Genomic DNA, 18919 nt, shown 5'->3' with positions numbered 1-18919 from the left:
TTTGCAACTCAATTTCTGCATTCAATGGAATTTCATCAGGTCGCCTCTGCTGGGGTCTCTGGGATTTTTCACTTTTTCCACAGCACCATGAAAAACAGCCACAACCCATTTTTCAACATCCAAACACAACTACTGCAATCACCCAAACTCACGGCCTTTTCGATTTTTCAAACACTCCCAATGCCAATGTGTATGTTATCGCCAAGATAGTGTTTATCACCTTCTTGTATTACTAGCTACGGGTCTTTCATAATCACAGCTATTGTGATGATCTTTCTGTTTCCCATCAAAATACATTTTGGATTTCGCAAAATAAACAGACATTGAAATCGGTCTTGGCCAGTCAATAACTTATTAGCTATTCTATCTGCCTACCTGTCGTCATTACCCATAAAAAATCTTACTCTGGCCGTTTGTCCATTTCTCCGTCTGTTTGCTCAAACGATATTAAATATCGACTTCCCAATTTCGATGACCCTCCCCCCAAATTTTGAAACAGCTCCAACGAATTTTTTTCTCATTTTCGGATATTTCGCTCCTAAATGTATTTGCCGGAAAAATCAAAATTTTGACTTTTTAAAAATCAAATTTAAAGCATTCCAGAGAGTTAATTTCTCACCTGATCTAGCAGATTTTTGAAAAGAAAATTTTATATCATTTTTTTTTTAAATTGGTTGGAGAAGTCTATCATCGTTTTTGATAGAAACAAATAAAAATTTATTTTTGAATTTTTTTTGAAAAATTAATCAGCCAAATGTAGTGGGAAATACCTTTGATTTCAAATGAGATTACTTTTCTTGAAGAATTCCACCTTACTCCTGCACAACTTCATGGAATGACGGATTCGAAAAATCCAGTTTTAACACGGTTTTGCATTTTATCCAAAAAAGTGCCATGTCAATTTAATTATCTTTGCAGTATATTGTAAACCTAGATAAAATCCTAGGTAAAATAGATTTTGAAAATTTCCAAAAAAATCCAAAATTATCCAGAATTCAGAATTCATCAAGATTATTTTGTTTTAATAATTTGACTTTTTATGAATTTTTTTTTTGTTTTTTAGAAAAATTAGATCAGATGGATGTAGAACGCCCTGTTTCAGGTAGAAAAAAAAATAAGAGGTGACTTTAGAATTTTATTTCTGAACATAAAAGCTTTATCATCCAATATACATTTGTGAACGATTCCTTTTTTTTTCTTAAAAACGGTACTTTACTGCTCGATCTCCACATTTCGATTCCCTACCTCCTAATGGTTCGTATTTTGGTAGAATTTTGAAAACTTGAAGTTTCGATTTTTGACGTTACGCAGCTGTTTGTTTATCCGAAAGTTACCACGCCTAGAGCCCAAACGGTTTGAGATAGAGACTTGGGACTTTCAGGGGACCCCCCCCCCCCATAAGTCGACTCTGGGACCATTAACACGCCCCCCCGCCCATTTTCACCCCATTCTTCCCCTTGCTCTCCAAAAACCGTGTTTTTTAGGATTGGTCAAAAACGCGTTGTGCAATTTTTTTTATTTTTGGGTTTGTTTTAAAGATTGTCGAGGCGGACATTTCGTCCTGAAACGAAAACCATGTGGTATCACTCCTGATAATGGTTTTTCAAAGTCAAAAGTTAATAAGGCTCTAGAGAGCGTTTTTCTCAACCGAACGGTATTATCTTTCGGCTGGTTTGAAAGGCCTTAGAATTTCCGGTAAAATTGAACCAGTTCCAATCGATTCTAAACTGCTAATGAACCGGTTCATAAAATGATAACCTATTTTTATCCGAAACTGAATTCTATTACTCTTACGGTGTATTTTGGGCAATATTTTGAGTGATTTGTAAATCCGTTCAAATCGGTTGTGAACCGGTAATGAACCGATTGTGAACCCAATAAGTAAATTTATGACCGAAAATTAATTTTATTTACTATTAAAATTATTTTGTGGGATCTTTCGAGTAATTTTTGAATAATTGTGATGCAAAAACCGACGCGAGGATAACTATATTAATGAGGAAATCGGAAATAGTCAGGAAATGGGATCTATCAAGGAAAACTCATCAACTTTTTTTTTTTGATGAGTTGATAAGTTTTCCTTGAGAGATCACATTTCCCGACGATTTCCGGTTTCCCCATCAATATAGATTTTTGAATAAGTTTAAATCGATCGAAAACCGATAAATAGTAAATGATGCGAAAGTTGGTATTTTTGAGGTATAGCATCTAATGCCAGCTTCAGACTGGAGGTTTAGCCCAGTTCCCGAAGGTCTCAACAATTTAAATAACAAGCGATTTTATTGATTTTTCAAAATCTATTGGATCATTTGCCCTTAATATCCAATTCTAAATGAGAATTTCCTAAAAAAAAATCGGGTCTGATAAGGAATTAGAGGTGTTAAGCCAGATAGCTAAGCCTTAGGTCTGAAGCCCGTATAAGCCACGAGTTCGACCATCGCATTACGCAAAGCCTGGAACGTTTTTCCATCCATTTCTTTTAAATTTTTCATATCATTTGGTAAAGTCCAAAAAAAAAATTATGTTCTGAAATTTTGGACCTATCTTTTTAATTTTATTCCAGTTAAAAATGTTATGCAACCGTTCCAAAACTGTATCACATAAGCAAAATTTACTCAATTAGAAAATCTATAATTTGATCCGTTTGTCTGGTGGTATATAAATCTAGAGACAAAACGGTTAAAGATAGATAGAGACTTGAGATCTTTATGAAACCTCTCCATAAGTTGATTATGTATACCATTCTGATGACCTTAATTTTTTCCCTATCTCTACCCTTCTTGTTCAAGAACAACGTGCAGGGGATTCCGCTTTGAGTGTCATCGAGTTGAATGACATTCATATAAATTGCTCATTATTGGGAACTTTTTTATAAAAACGGTTTGGAATGGCCCTATGTGTGCAAATATTTTTCACGTGGTAAATTTGAAATACACTACTTATCAATCGTTGGCGCTGAAAATATGCTGAAAAATTGGTGTAAAAAAATGTTGCATACATCTTATCTTTTCTGCGAATTATTCTAAAGATATCTCCTACATGTATGCAATTTTTATGTGTCATTTGAGTGAATTTGCGGGTGGTCTGATACTTCATCGTTAAAACGGGATCTAGAAAGTCCGCAATACTTCTGGAAACTGTCAAGATTAGTGTGAAATATCACTGAAAACATTTTTTGGTCCTGTAAATGTCATTCAACACGAAACTTCCTGTATTTTAAAATTTCCCAAAAACATGTCGTAAGATTTTTTCTGTTTTTGTTTGTTCCGAAACTTTTTAAACGGACATTTCACCCAATCTTCGAGTCATTCAAAACTTGTTGTTTTTTTCAATGTAAAATGTTAAAAAAGGCTTTAGTTATCGTATTTTTCAGCCGACTTTGGCAAGTTTGGGTTCTTGGGAAAGGTCTTGGAATCCCTAACAAGTCTGAACCAGATACGAATCAGTAAGAGTTGTTTATGAACCAATAATTAATTTTTATCTGAAACTGAATTGTGTTACTCTCAAACTAATTTAATGGATATTTGAGAGGTTTCTTAATCATTATAAACCACTTATGAATCGGCAAAAATAAACGTTATTAATAGAGATAAATAAAGTTATACTATTTTTTTTTTGCATTTGATTAGCGAGTTCGGGCATTGTGCAAAGTTGACATGTTTTGCCATTCTTCAGTCGAGAAAATTTCAGTCGAGCTTGAGACCTTTTAGAAGCAATGTAAAACTTCCAAACTTAGAGAGCGCGAACAGCCTTTCGGCTATGCGCTACTCTATTAAAAATCGTATTCTACATCCCTATGCCTTTGCGCTAGGTTTCCGCCATAAAACTGTAAAACTCGCCATGTCAACATTTGTAAAAGTAATTTTTTCAAAGATTACACAGCCAATGAAGAAGCATTTCTGCCGTTTGGCTTCGGAGGCTGGTCAACAACGCTAAGACGGCGGCAGACGCATGGTAAGGGGGGAAATGTAGAGTTTGAATAAATTTATTATTATTATATTATTATTATCAAAAATGTTTCCGTAGTACGACTGTAATTTTATTCTAATTCATGCAGACTTCAGAAATTTAAATAAAAGAATCACAACTTCCACGAGCTAAAACAAACTTATCACTTCTTTTTCTCCTTTTTGTCTTTCTTTCCACTTAAAAACACACACTCATGTATTTTATTTGCTTTTAATAGCGACGAACAAAAACTATATTTGCCAAAATGAAGCACTCACCTGATTTTATTCATAATTTCACTTCCAGCACTATTAACGATGCAACTTGTGAGAAATTCTTCAGACACATTGAGTCTCTCCAAGCAGTTCTTCCTCAGTTCGTTGATAACATTCTGATTGCCCAGCGATTTTGGACACTGGTCTACACCCGTCCTCAGCATTGTCTCCATCGTTTCCTAATCGAATGAAAAATGCGTCAAAAAAAATTGATAAATCGGTATTAACATGATTTATGGAGCTGAAGCAAAAAAAAAACAACAAAAGTTCACCTCAAGATAAGCCTGAATAACATGGCTCAAATCATTTGCCACACGCCCCAATTTCACCTCAATCGGATGCATTTCACATCGTACAGCTTCTTGCAATTTTGGCAGAAGCTGCTTAGAATTTTCAGCATCGTCCAGCAATCGTTGAACTCCCGTATCATTGGAATTCTGACGCAGAGACATCGTTTCCTGAGTCTCAGACACGAGTTTATCAATAAGTTGATGCGTTGATGATAGTAAAAATCCATGTTGCAATCTAAATCCCTGACCATTGCTCCTCTTTAAACCATTCCCATTTCTCTGCAGCAATTCCTGCATTCTCCTCATAACACTATCCGTCTTTTCGGGATGATTCTTCAAGCATGGAGCCATATCAAAGACCGGAAAGGGAATATTTCTCATACTATAGTTATTTTCAAGAGCATAGACAATATCCGAATATCCCTGAAGTGTTATATTATTGCGATCCATTGAAATTGCTCGCAGTTTATTATTGATCTGCAGTGCTTTAGCCAGTAATCTTGCCCCAATATCTCCCATAAGATTTCCCGTAATGTCCAACATCTGCAGCGATTGATTGCTACCCAATGCATTGATAAAATTGTGAATATCATTGCGTAATTTATTTTCCGACAACACCAATTCCGTCAGTGGGAAGTCATCCTTCTGCACTAAGGCCACAAGAGCCTCCATAACAGATCCAATATGTTTCACTTTCATCCCCGTGAAACTCCTGGACATGTGGAGGCTCTTGATTGACGGATTCTTCCCAATTGCCGTAAGTACTGGTGACAATTCAGCATCCAAATCTACAAAAAATCACCCAATTGAAAATATCCCTTTCCCAATCCGAATAATCCACCAAAAAAAAGAAACACTCACTATTATCGCTAATGTCCAAACTCTGAAGAACACGAACCCCATGAATACACGATTCAAGAACATGAGCTCCCTGAGAACCCAATTGATTGCAACTTAGATCTAAATACAGGCCAGCTGTGGACTCATTGCACGCCAAACCCAGAAGGAGGTGTCTGAAAACAGGGCAGCAGGGGGGGGGGGAGAAGAGAGAGCAACAGTGAAAAGGTCATTAATCAAATCACCACAAAAAGCCCCCAAAATATCCTATAACAATTCCCTAGTGTGTTATATTTTGTCACGCATTTTCCAGCTCTATTTATCGTGGAAAATGGCTATTTTTATCAAATTTGACAAAGCACAAAATTAATTTGGTAAATCTCGTTACAAATTTAGATAGCGCACAACAAGTGGTCAAAATATTACTTGCAGTTATTGGCTTAAATTTTCAAATTAAATAGGCTAAATTAAGCTAATTCAAAACCTGCCCCAAATGAAAATTTTTCGCTACTCCAAATAGAAATGTCACTGTTTGCACGATAAATACAGTACTAAATTACTATAATTATATATTTTCTATACCACAGTTTCATTATTTAGTTAATTTTGCTCCAAATACAGCGAAAATTCATTCATATTCACAAATTTTAATTTGTTAATTTCTCAGAAAAATTAAAAGTGTACCTTTCCACCATCGAATTTTTCATCGATCGACCATGTTTTCCCATGAAAAACACAATAAAGTGACTGTTTTTTATTCGTTTTGTTTAACATTTATGTCATATTTCTGGCTAATTTTAGTTAAATTAAATGCTAATCTTTATTGTTAACGGTACGTGAAGTTTTTAAATGAAATAATTACCTATTTCGTGAACAAAAAGTGTTTTTCTGAATTGTCTGCAAATGCTTCAATAGAAAACCTCGGAAATATGATTTTTTTGAGAGATTTTCTTATTATTTTAAATGGGAAAGGAGAAAAGACCAGGAATAAGAACAAATCCTGCACTCACGAGCAACTCAACAAGGTTTTGGAAGCCTTTTGCCGCGGTTTCAGTTACACTGTTTGTCTCCAATTAGAAACTTTCTCTTGTCTCCATTTGGATTAATTTGTTTCCAATAGAAGCATTTTACACTCGTATATTTTTCTTGTATTTAAGAAGTTTTTAAATTATATCTAAAGAATTTTCACTAAACAGTAACATTCTAGAAGAGTCAAGGAGCAAATTTATGTAATTCTCTTCAGAAAAAATATGAACTTAATGTGTTGAATCTTCTGTCAAAGTTAAAGCGTCTGGAAATGGTTTTGAATTAGGACATTTACCCTACTAAAAATTTAGTACAAATTCTAGCCTGTAATGTTAATCACAGTCCATCTTGTAGTAATTAACTATCTACCGTAGCTATTAAAAAAAAAAAACACGAAAAATGGACAACTTCAACACATCGATTCCTCAACTTACCATCGTGATAGGATCCCCATATTATCCCTGAACATGAAAGATAGTTCATACATAAGATATTTGCAAATACCACAAACATTCTCTGAAACCATTCCTTAATCCCTAATTTTTCGCCAACCGTACGACTTATTTCGGAACGGAGGGAGTAGAATATAGATATTTTGCAATGAAGAAAGATTCCCCCTCTGAAAAGCTTTGCAAGACATTGTGGATGGGCCTGGATCTCGGGGCAGACCCAGGACAAGGTGGCTGAATAAAATTCAGGATCTTGTCATGGAGCGCCTTGAGATCGAACCCGAACATCTTCCTGAAGTGGCGGACGATCAACAGACGTGGGCTTGTAACATGGATGTCCTGGGCTTTAGGAGAAAAAAGGAGTGGCCAGTGTGACAGTTCGTCCGAGGTTTTGCGCGCTACTTCAACTCCTGCAAAAGAGCTCTACCTCAGAATTTTTTGGGTAATCATCATAAAACTACCTTGAAGTTGAAAATTATTGAAGAAGAGGGTACTCTAAATAATCATTCCAAATCGGTTGAAAAACAGGCCCTCCTGGGGATTGAACTTTGACCTTGAATAATAATTCAAGGTCAAAGGTGTCTAAGAACGAAATGTTCAGCTGTTCTTCCTCTCAAACGAATCCGAAAATGAACGAAATAGTATAGGACATAAAGATAAGTAAAAAAAAATATTTGGAAGGGCAGGGGGGAGGGGTGGGGGTGACTTGGATAAGTGAGTTACCCTTTACCAATTTAGAAGCCAGAATCGTGAAAAGTTGAAAAAAATGGATTGTGCAAACTGTTCTCTCGTGGAGTTCGAGCAATTAAAATACTGCAGTATTCAGAGAGTGAAGACATTCGAAGGTTGACCACCTCCCCTTATATGTCTTAATTGGTCAAAAAAATATACAGTTGTGTTCTATCATTTGACTTTGTAAAAGGATTAATAGAAGGAATGATTCAAGGTTATTTGTACGTATATAGTTGAAGTACTGAAAAAAATCGTTGATGTGATTTTTGAGACACCCCAAGATGTCTTTAGTGAGGAAAAAGGGACATCTAAGGAACAATTGCTGATTTGTTAATGATTCCTGGGCTGACTTATAGATAAGGTGACACTCCTTAGACACCAAGAAGATATTTCTGATGGTTTATTTTATTTTTTTTAATAAATGAACAGAGGAACAGGGTTTGCAATTCTACTCTAAACTTAAAATTTTCAAAATTATAAAATAAACTCTTTTTCAATAAACAGATCAAAATATGTAAATATTTCAAAAGCTATGGACTTAAAAAACATTTAAAAATTAAGAAGAATCGAGTTTTTAATCTTAAAAAAATATTATTGAAAAATAAGTTAAAATTATGTAATAATGTAAATAATATTCAGAATTTTCAGAAAGCCATATTTCTTAATAGAACTTTTGTGATAAATCGACAGTAATTTTCAAGAAAGTTAAATTTTTTATTATTACTCAATAATTTATTTTATTTTTTAGTGAATTCTCTTTAGCTGCTCATAATTTTCTGACCACGTATTGTTCAACAGTACATTTTCTTTAAAACCGTTTAAGTAATTTCATCAAGAGTTAAAAATAAAACAATAGACAGGAGAAGTACTTACTTGAGGGCCTCCATGGGAAGTTTACAGTAAGAAATATTGACATGTTTCAAACTCAGCGAACTTGTAAAAAATTGCTTAAAAGACGGTGGGATTTCTTTTCCTTTTTTCGTGTTGAACGAATTGTGTGATACATTGAGGTGTGCCAAGTGAGTTCCGCATCCTCGCAGAAGGGCACCAAACAGCTAAGAGCACCAAAGAAAAAAGAAGAAAAAACGCCAAAAGAAAGGGATTAATTTAGAAGTTTGTGCAAGTTTTGCAGGATTTTCCTTACATTTTCCAAAGTGGTGTCCGTGGCAGAAATGTTCAAGTGTTCCAGTACATTGGGTTGAGCAAGAAAATTGTATAAATTCTACAGAGACGAAGAGAAGAGAAACCCAGAGAGAAAAAACGAGGGTGAAAAATGTTAGACGAATTATCGTGACGTTGAAATTGCATCAAAACTCACGTTAATGTCATCTTTTAAATTGTTCCCGCTGAGATCCAAATAGGTCAGTGAATTGGAAATGCTCTGATTGAGGGAGAGTGAATGGGCAATTTGATTAACACCCTTTGCCGTTAATCCACAGTGTGACAGGGATAATTTACAGAGACCTTTCGATACTTTGGCTATAGGTCCAGCTAAGTGAATGGCGCCTGTAAAAAAAATTTTAATCAAATTATGATTTAGCTCATAAAACTAATCACTATAAATGAAAAAACACTGACTATCGCGCTGATTATCAATTTAAATTGAGATACTACAAAAAAAGAGCAGCAGGGGGCAACGAAATCTGATGATTTTGTTTTCATTGACTTGTAATGTGATTTTGTAAAATAGTCATTTGACTTTGGTAATTTAGAATAAAAGCCATAAAAGCTTTGTCATGATGACAACGTCTCTAGGAATATAAAAGACTCGCCAACGATTCACAGGTCTTTTACACTAATAACTGTACTTTTTTTATATTTTTGCTAAGATAATTTTATTTCAAAATGAGAGGTTAAGTTGAACCTAACCTTAAAAACCAGGCATATTCTCTACTATCAAAAGTTCCATTATTTTCCTACAAAGATATTATGGAAATATTATTCCTTTTATGATTTTATGCTGTCTTCGTAACATTCAAGTATACGAAGTGAAACAAACTTATAAGCAAATAAATTTAATCTGCAATAACATACTTGATTTGTCGGAGAGGTTAGGTATTCTTTCACTGAGTGAGAGAAATCCGAAAAAGTTAAAATAACATTCCAGAAATATTAATTTTACCCTGCAGTATTGATCCAAAATCGGTGTAAATATTACCCTTTTTAGGTGTATTAGGGGTTAGAGTTACCCTTTTTATGTTAATTTCACCCTTAAACAGGTGTAAAATTAACATTAAAAAATGTTGATATATTTTTACACCTAAAAAGCGTTAAAGTTCTAAGGAAAAAAAGTTAATCGCACCTTCTTTTTCTCAGTGTTATAAATAAAAGAAAACAGTAAAGCAAATAATTATTATTGTGAATTCTATTCTAAAATGTCTAAAATCATTATTTGGAATTGAGCCTTATGCCCTAGACACGCTTACGACTTAAGCCGAGAGACGACTTAGTGGAAAATTATGGAAATGTACTTTATTAATTATTTCGAATAAATTTACGCTATTCCGTCTTTCGGCTAATCCTCAGGTCTGTCGAGGCCCTTAAGACTAATGTTGAGTGGAATGAACAACGCACTTCTGGCCAAAATGACCCGCTTTTTGCTTCTTATACTTAAAGCGCTATTTCTTTTTAATAATTGAGAAATAAATTAACCACAAAATTATTTGTATTTCTACTGCTGCTACTATGACAAGAAAAACATCATGTTAACATGCTTTAATTTTATGATTTTGAGCATTTTTTAGACCAATAGTGCATCAAATCCAAAATTTCTTATCAATATCTTTTCATCCAACAAAATTTGAGTTTATTTATTTTTTAAATTATGTATCTATTAAATATTATAATCACACTCGTGGAATAAACAAAATTTGTATTCAGATAGTTAATATTACATTTTATATTATATTTGTGTAAAAATATCGCATGGAGAAAAGTGATAATATTCTGAAATTGATTTAACCCGGTGCCGGCCAAAATCCCAAATGGATTGCAATAGCGAATACGTCAAAATCTCGAAAGCCAAAATTCAAAATGGGTCAAGATCCAGAAAAGCAAATATACCAAACGCCAAAATCCTAAGAGCCAAAACACCGAAAAATCAAAATTTCGAATGGTTAAAAATATGAAAGGTACAAAATTATACGGAGAATAGGGGAGACTGTGGCAAGAAGTCACAAATCGAAAAATTCAAAATTCAATATCTTCCAGGGTAAAAAAGATAGCGGCTCAAATTTTTTTTTATAGATAGCCTCCATTCTTCAATGTCGTAAGTTTCTTAGAATTCGAACAAGGATTTAAAAAAAAAATATCAAAATTTTTAGCCCTATTTTTGAAATATTTTCCTTGCAGAAGATAACAATTATTACCTACTTATTTTCCAAAATTGATGCACTGATGAATATTTTCCAAATAATTTGGATTTTTTGAATACGAATCCGGTATCTATTTTAGAATTTTTCAAAAAAATTCTTTTCTCCAGAAATCCTTTTATTAAAAATGGCCACTTGGGGTAAAAAGTAACAAAATTTATAGAGCAAAAAGTAACAAAAAAGCGAAGCAATTTCTGATGTCTTACGGCGAAAAGAAACGTCATTATAATGTCTCGCCACTTGTTGTTTGCATTGGTCAAACGATTTGCAGTTTTTTTGTGTTTTTTCTAAAATAGCTTGAAAAACGCATTTCTCGTTTTCTTACTTTTCTCGAAGAGAAAACGGCGTTTTACAAAGATGTAGATGAATAAATTTTCTATGAAAATATGTCCTCTAGGTGTTTTTTCAAATTTACGGAAGCCTGTAATGAAGCTAATCAAAATATGATAATACCCAATGTCTGGTACTATTTGCCCCAGCATTTTTGAGAATAGTCACAAAATTACCTTTTAGAAATCGGCTCGATAAACGTATTTTCTTACAAAATAGAGGAAAATTACTTTCACAAAGTTGTAGAGCGGTAAATTTTCTATAAAACTGCGCTAATTAGAAATTTTTGAGGCGCTCGAGTAGCATGTAAAAAAAATAAAATATCCGTTTTGTGACTTTTTGCCCCAGTCTCCCCTAATGTTTGGAATAGTTTCTCAAAATACAGAAAATTTCCTTTTGCCTCCAACAGGTGCGGGTTTAATCGTGAGAGTTTTTTAATCGTTGGCTTTTCAGGATTTCGACCAATTCGGGATTTTGACACATGGGCCACGATCAGTAATAACCCTTCGAAGAGACGATGATACTTCAAAGTCAAGCCGTTGTGGAATTTCAGGATGGCAGAACATTTGATTTGCAATTTTACTAAAATAAATGTCCTGTTGATGAACTTGCTCACTTTTATGTAACTTGTCGGTTTAAATATTCGAACTTCCAATGGGTTTTAAGGTAAGTTCTCTCTGATATACCTTCGAATCAGTACAGAAAAAACCTCAACCGGAGAGAGACCTAAAATCGGGAAGGTTATTACTGAACGAGAGGATTCAGAATTTTGGCTTTTCAGGATTTCGACCAATTCGGGATTTTGGCATTTCGGGATTTTCGCATTTTTGGAGCTTTGGTTTTTCGTAATTTCGACTATGTAGGTTCCAAAATAGGCTAAAGGAGCCACTAAGAGGAAGAAATTTCCTTGCTCTTTGGGACGATAAAGGCCTGAAGCTTTCTGTCCTTTCAGTATCGCTCGGCGTCTTTTAAAAGACGGCCCTTGGTAACGGCAATTTAATGCCACTGGGATATAGGCAAGATGCCCCTCAGTTATGGTGACCAGAATTCTGATGCCCACAGAACGTAATAGAGATTTGAACCTCTGCACTGGGCACGAATGCCTCAGGATAGAAGATGCTTCAAATATTTAAAGTCCCGGCTGCCATACTTAAAGAAGGCTATTTAAAGCCGCAGTGGTAGACAGTGGAGCCTCTTCTCGCTGCTGAAGATAGGCAATCTAATGCCGCTGAAGAAGCCAGAATACTTGGCCGAGACGCATGACCAATGACGCACAATTTCATCGGTCATTCATCGGGTGAATGTTCAATTAAAAATGAAATTCTTTAATATCTCCTAAAATATTTAATTATTAAGGATGACTGCTTAAGAATGTGATAATTTATGTTAGCCCGAATCTGTAGATATATTCTTCTGTCCGTAATTCAAATTCAAACTACATTTAAAATGGGTTTGAAAATGTTATGTGACATCTTTAAGGATTCATAAGGTTTTAGGATAAACTAGAAGGATTTAACAAGTGATATTAAGTATACTTGGAGTTAGAGTATAGAAAATTGATCTTGCATATAAAAATAGGATAACTGTTGAAATTATAGCCAAAAACTAATCCTAAAAATATGCTATTTTTATGCTCGTGGGATTATAAAATTTTGCCTAAAATTAGAAATGTTCCTCGTCCGGAACAGACTAATTCGGGATTTTTCTCATTTTGGGAATTTGAACCATTCGAGATATTGGCTTTTGATATTTCTCCGTTCGGGATTTTAGCTTTTCAGGACTTTGATCGGGACCCGATTTAACTACCCGTTGCCACTGTTTTTCAATAGGCGACGCCAAATTCACTTAATAAATTTTCAATTGCCAAATAGTCTAAAAAAATTGAGTTCTTAAATATAAGCAAATAAAAAACAATATAAAGTGAGTAATAGAAAGGTGATCAATTGGGAGGAGTAACTCAGACTGATTCTTTTTGAAGAAGAACCTCATATGCATCCGGGAGAATTTTGACTAATTTATTAAAGAACATAATTATAAACGAAGAGTTATAAATGATAAAATTAGGACACAAATGAAAAAGGGAAATCAAACTCCAGAACATTTTTTTTTAGAACATAAGTGTTCTAAAGTGCTTTTATCTTATTGAGTTTTCTTTGTGTCTTTTTTGTCTTTACTGTTTTGCCCAGCCTTCACCGCGTTCTAAAACTACCGAGCAGTCGTGACAGGAACCATCCCAAAGACAAGTCGACAATGCAGAAGTATTTGAGAACAGTAATGTGCTAAAAAATGTTTATTTTTTATTTTAATTGAGCCATAATGCATATCCGGAAAACCTTTGTGAAAAGGTGTTGTTTCTATAATACAAAGTGACTAATTTAAGTCACTCTATTAAATTACTATACTTAAAATAACCTACTTCACTAAAACAAATTACCAATTTTACCTTAAAGTTCAAATGACTATTTTAAGAACATATTTGTTATTTGATAAATGCTTGCGTGTATTAACTGTAGCGTGTATATTGATTAAAATAAGAAAAAGAGATGTATTCATGATGACGGGAGGAAATGATTATGAAATCGAACAGCCAAAGAACCTTTAGATACAAATGTAATATCAAATAAAAAAAATCCATTTAGCAAGTTCAATAAAAGCTTCTCATACATTTTACTCCCTCCTCTATCTCACCATATTTTATAGTAATATTTCTAAACATGACAAAGAAAGACATTCAATGATCTCATTTCTTATGGTGTGATTGAAATAATAATATTAATAATTTCTTAAGTAGCTTTCTTCTATCACGTGCAATCAACATGAATAATATTTATTGGAAATGTGAATATTCATTGCAACTTAATTGAAAATGAAGAAATCAATGGAATTTTGCTCTTAAAATGTCTTTTTACTTTCTTCCACAACTTTGATGATTTTGGAATGAAAATAATATGAAAAGTGAAAGGGTGACAATGCAACTATATTAAATAGAGGAAGAAGGTAAATTAAATTATTGAATTTCTTGCCAATTTATTTTTTACTGAGAGGCATAATACATTCAATGAGATAAAAAGTTGGTCAAAACAGGAAAAAAATGTAAACAAGAGGACACAATTGTAGGGAATGCAAACCTTGCACTAATTTCCCCACAAGGGCGCACAGGGAAGTTGCACCTACAAAACAATCATTTAAGAGTTAGGGTATATAGATAAATTATTATAGATATCTTTTTTTTTTTTAATAATAAACTCCCATTTCTCAACTGATTCTTCATCCAATTGCACATGTTTTCAATGTTAAAACATAATAAGAAATTTTATTTAGAATTTTGCCTCATTTCATTATTTTCATTTTTATTTTTTTTTTTTAACACAAAACCAAAGAATGACATTCACCAGTGGAATAGAGAATATGAGAAAAATTCAATTTACCTTTATCTTCGATGACATTGTGACTTAAATCAATGGTACGAAGAGCTGGATTATTATTGGTGATCACAGATACAGCCAGCTTATGAAGAAAGTCAGACCTGAAAAACACATAAAAGAGAATTCAATCTTGAAACTAAGGGTTTCTTTTCTTGCCAGTCGCATTATTGACCAGAGCTTACCGAAGTCCTAAAGCTTCCAAATGTAACTCCTCCAGCCACATTGACCGTCGCAAAACGTGAAGGATTCTATCGAGTGACTCATTGGAAAGGCGCGTATGGGAAACTTTTAATCCACGGAAAAATGTGTTGTATTCCAGGGCTGATATTATCGCCATCAAGTCCCTATAATCACACAAAATCCGTGGTAAGTTCGCAGAAAAAGAAGAGAAAGTTTTTTTTTATCATACCACGTTCGTAATATTTTCAATAAATCACAATTGCACACAGAGAAAATTGTAACTAGTTTAAAATAATTTAAATACAGAAAGGGAAAGACTCATAATTTTGTCCAGTTTCTTATTTTGGATACTTTGAGGATAAAATTGGACATTAAAAATAAATTGATTAAAATTATGGATTTATATTCCAATATTTGATGAATAATGAATTCTATCTAAATATTTGTTCTTTTTGGAAGTTTTTAACACTAAATACGTTAAATTTTGAATATGATTTGAGTTGAAATTGCCCAGCGAGCACCAAATGCTAACCGATTGCAATTCAGCTGAAAACATATGCATTTTCAGCTGAATTCTGCTAACCTTGAAACAAAATTGGCGATTCAGTGCCATTTCCATATATTTGGTTAGCACTTTTTGTTCGACAACTGCTGATAAGTCAGCAAATTTTTGCTAGTCGATTCAGCAAAAATATGCTGAAAACGCTACTTTTTTCAGCTAAGTGTGCTCGCTGGGTGCTTCGTTGAAAATTCAGTGTGAGCAATTGCTTACGAGAAATATGACAGAACTTCGTGTTTACTTCAGTTCTTATTTAGCTGTGGTGAAGTACTAACAATGTTTCTTCGCTTTTTTTGAGTGATATTATTGAATATTCATTGAATATTGTGTTGATTCACGTTAATGATGATTTGTACAGTTGACCTGAAGTGAGATTTGCCTTGTGAATTACATTTTTCGTGTGAAAAATGGGAAATTTTTTAAGACATTTACCAGTGAGGTGATACTCCTTATTTTGGACAGGTGTTTTCTCACAAAATTTTGTGAAGTTTTAGCTTTTGTGATGACTAGGTTAGACCAATGCCTGGAGAAACAAAGGAGCATCATTTCTACGAACGAGATGTAGTGAGAAAAACCTTAAAAAAGCTCCCGGAAAGGCCAGGGATTGGGCGAATCCGCGAGTATTTGGATTACCGAAGTCAACTCACTTTAATGAATGATATAGCAAATTTCTGGGCTTCTTGTGACATTCTACGGTTCCCTTACATGAACAGGAAGAGGACTTAGTAAGATAGGATTTTGAAATGGAGAACAATTGACATCCTATTGAGGCGAATTATCTGTCCAAATTTACAGCCAAGTTGTCCAAATTAATAACCAAGTTGTCCAAAATTCGAGTCAAATTCACTTCTACATATCGATTCATTTTTAAACGTATTAAAACTAATTTTAGTAAAAATAAGACGATAAATAGCTTTCTTAGTTTCTAAACAATCTTTCTGAAAAGAGAGTAACAAAAAAAGTCAATTAGTATCGAAAATATCGCACTTCAAACTTGGAACATCGATGCTTATAAGCAGACTGGGCAAAATTATGAGGCCTTACCCTATCACATGTTTTTTTTTTAAATTTAGATTGCTGCTTCTTTTTAAGATTGGAAGCATTCAGAAAACCCATTTCCGAAAGCCAAATTAGGATATGTAAAAGCACACCACAACCCTTCTTTAAAGTACTAGCAGAACCACAAGAAATGAGTAAAATGTGAGAAATGTAATTTTAGAAAAACACTCTTTTAATATCAATAAATTTCGTCTGATAAATTTGATACTATAGAAATTAAAGCTTTGGATGGCTTTGCGATATTAATGAACAGATTAGTGGTGCCATTAAAATAAAATATAAAAAGAAGACATCTTGAACCTTAATTTAGTACAAAACTGTTCTCATGTGTTTCTCCGCAATCGATTTTTTTGTGTTGGTTCCTGTTACGACTGTATTCCGTAGTCCTCGTTGTTTTCCAAAATCACTAAATCCTAAATATTTATGACAGGAATCAACCCAAGAAATGTCGATCTTGCTAAAACACATGACAACAATAATGAATTAAAAAATGTTCAGAAGAAAAGTTTCCCCTTTCAACGGTTTTTCAATGTCAAATGTTAAAAAAGCTCTAGATAGAAAGGGTATTTAGCAACCGAATGTGGTCATATTTGGGCTCGTTGGAAAGGTCTTGGAATTTTCGATAAAACTGCACCGGTTTCAATCGGGTCTCAACCGGTTCATAACCAAAAACTATTTTTCATTCGAAATTCAAAAATAATGAATCCTTTTGGGCAATGTTTTGAAAGCTTCTTTCAAGTCGATTGTTAAACGGTAATGAACCAGTTATCAACCAATAAGTAATTTTTGTCCGAATATCAATTTTATTACTCTTAAAATTATTTTGTGGGATTTTTCGAATGATTTATGAATTGGTTTGAATCGGTTGAGAACCGATAAACGGTAAATGATGCGAAAGTTACTTTTGAGGGATAGCACCTAAGTCACGAGTTCGAACACTTCGCAAAGCCTGGGACACTTTACCACCCCTTTGCTTCAAAATAGCACAATATGAGAACCATTGTCTTGCAAAACTTCAAATCAATCGAAATCAAATTTTATGAAATAGTCTTTAAGGTAGCATTTTATAGGGGGACTTTTGATTCGAAACTGCCCGTTCGAAATAAAAATATCTCACTGAACTTTTTCGCAGTGCCATTTTGCCTACGCTCAGGTGCACAAAATATCTCACTGAGCTTTCTCTCAGTGACAATTGCTTACCTTTTGGCTCACAAAATATCGCACTGAGCTTTCTCAGTGACAATTACCTACCTTCTGGCGCACAAAAATAACTCTTCGAGAGCTCAATCAGCTGTTTTTTGTTATTGATAAATATAAAGTGCTGTCCGTGCAGATTTTTCATGAGTTTTCACACCTTTCACCAAGGATATTTTTAAAAATGCCTAGTGTTACAGTGAAATTGTTTAGTGAATTTAATTTTCATTTTAATAGATTGTGTCTCTATTTTTTTTTATTAATTTATTATTTTTTAATAATAGTTCCACAACACACATGAGGAGAAGATCTGTTGAGTAAAATCTCAAAAAAAAAAAAACGAAATATTGCTATCATGAGAACACAAGGAGTGCTAAAGTAAGATGAAGATTTTCTTAAAGTCTAGCTATCATGCATTACATAAAGGAAAACTAAACATTAGCTATTGTAAGGCTCATTAGCAAAACGTTTTCGGATTGTAAAGCAACTGACGATGTTTCCTTAAATTCCTGACAACATGTTATAAAATCCTGCGTCGAGGCGAGTTTGATACAATATCTATTTTTAATTTATTTTTCATCAACCATTAATATTTATTTGGTAACTTTTTGACTTCTATTAAATTATTGCCAATACCACGTACCTCAAAGCAAGTTCGAAACATTTCGGAATAATATAGAAAGTCTGCTAGAGTTTCTATTTTAGTCAAGACACAAATGGGAATATTATAACAGCTAACTGGGAGATTTTATTCAGACACAAACCTCAAGGGGAGATTTTCCAAGACTCGCAAGTGCATAGCACAGTGGGGTGCATTTTTAAAATACCCTCGTTTAAAAGCAGGTTAAAGTTCCCATCGTAAAATCTATTTCTGATATATTTCTAATTTAGTCAGATGATACGACTTTTTGATTTTTTTTTAAATCAATCCACATATTTCGAGACCAGTGACTAGAGCTTAACCAAATGACTTTGTAGTTAAAACCTCTTTAAAAAAAACAAAAAGTGTTTTAAATTTCGCGTAAAAAGGTCCCTTTTGTAAATAAAACTGTCAAAAAATAAAATTTAGATATTTTTGAAGCATCCTCTTTTATACTCTTACATTTAAAGCTTAAAATATCAGAGGAAACATTTTTTTCCATTCGAAACCATTCGAAATGCGTGTACTCCTGTGTAAATAAATTATTTTAGTAATAAATGTATAAACTTTTTTGGGAATACGATATTTTCTCTGAGTGCAATAG

The 18919-nt window shown here is 33.6% G+C and overlaps 1 protein-coding gene across 12 annotated transcripts in view; it reads right to left on the bottom strand.

Moving 5' to 3' along the window:
• The window catches only part of LOC129804192 (F-actin-uncapping protein LRRC16A), a 75898-nt gene that overhangs the window by 20571 nt on the left and 36408 nt on the right, over window positions 1–18919 (bottom strand). For 6 of the 12 annotated variants that reach the window (XM_055851283.1, XM_055851289.1, XM_055851278.1 and 3 more), the window contains exons 7-15: window positions 14866–15027; window positions 14687–14784; window positions 14387–14428; window positions 8876–9063; window positions 8702–8779; window positions 8431–8612; window positions 5375–5526; window positions 4496–5301; window positions 4227–4402 (exon numbers count right to left, since the gene is read on the bottom strand). In XM_055851283.1, the coding sequence (XP_055707258.1) occupies window positions 4227–4402; window positions 4496–5301; window positions 5375–5526; window positions 8431–8612; window positions 8702–8779; window positions 8876–9063; window positions 14387–14428; window positions 14687–14784; window positions 14866–15027 (1884 nt within the window). The remainder of the gene's footprint in view (window positions 1–4226; window positions 4403–4495; window positions 5302–5374; window positions 5527–8430; window positions 8613–8701; window positions 8780–8875; window positions 9064–14386; window positions 14429–14686; window positions 14785–14865; window positions 15028–18919) is intronic. The other 6 variants (XM_055851290.1, XM_055851284.1, XM_055851285.1 and 3 more) reach the window with 1 other exon arrangement.

The sequence above is a fragment of the Phlebotomus papatasi genome, chromosome 2 (genome assembly GCF_024763615.1).
Source record: "Phlebotomus papatasi isolate M1 chromosome 2, Ppap_2.1, whole genome shotgun sequence".
Lineage (NCBI taxonomy): Eukaryota > Metazoa > Arthropoda > Insecta > Diptera > Psychodidae > Phlebotomus > Phlebotomus papatasi.
Note: the sequence above shows the minus strand (reverse complement) of the source record. Positions and strands in the feature narration are given on the sequence as shown.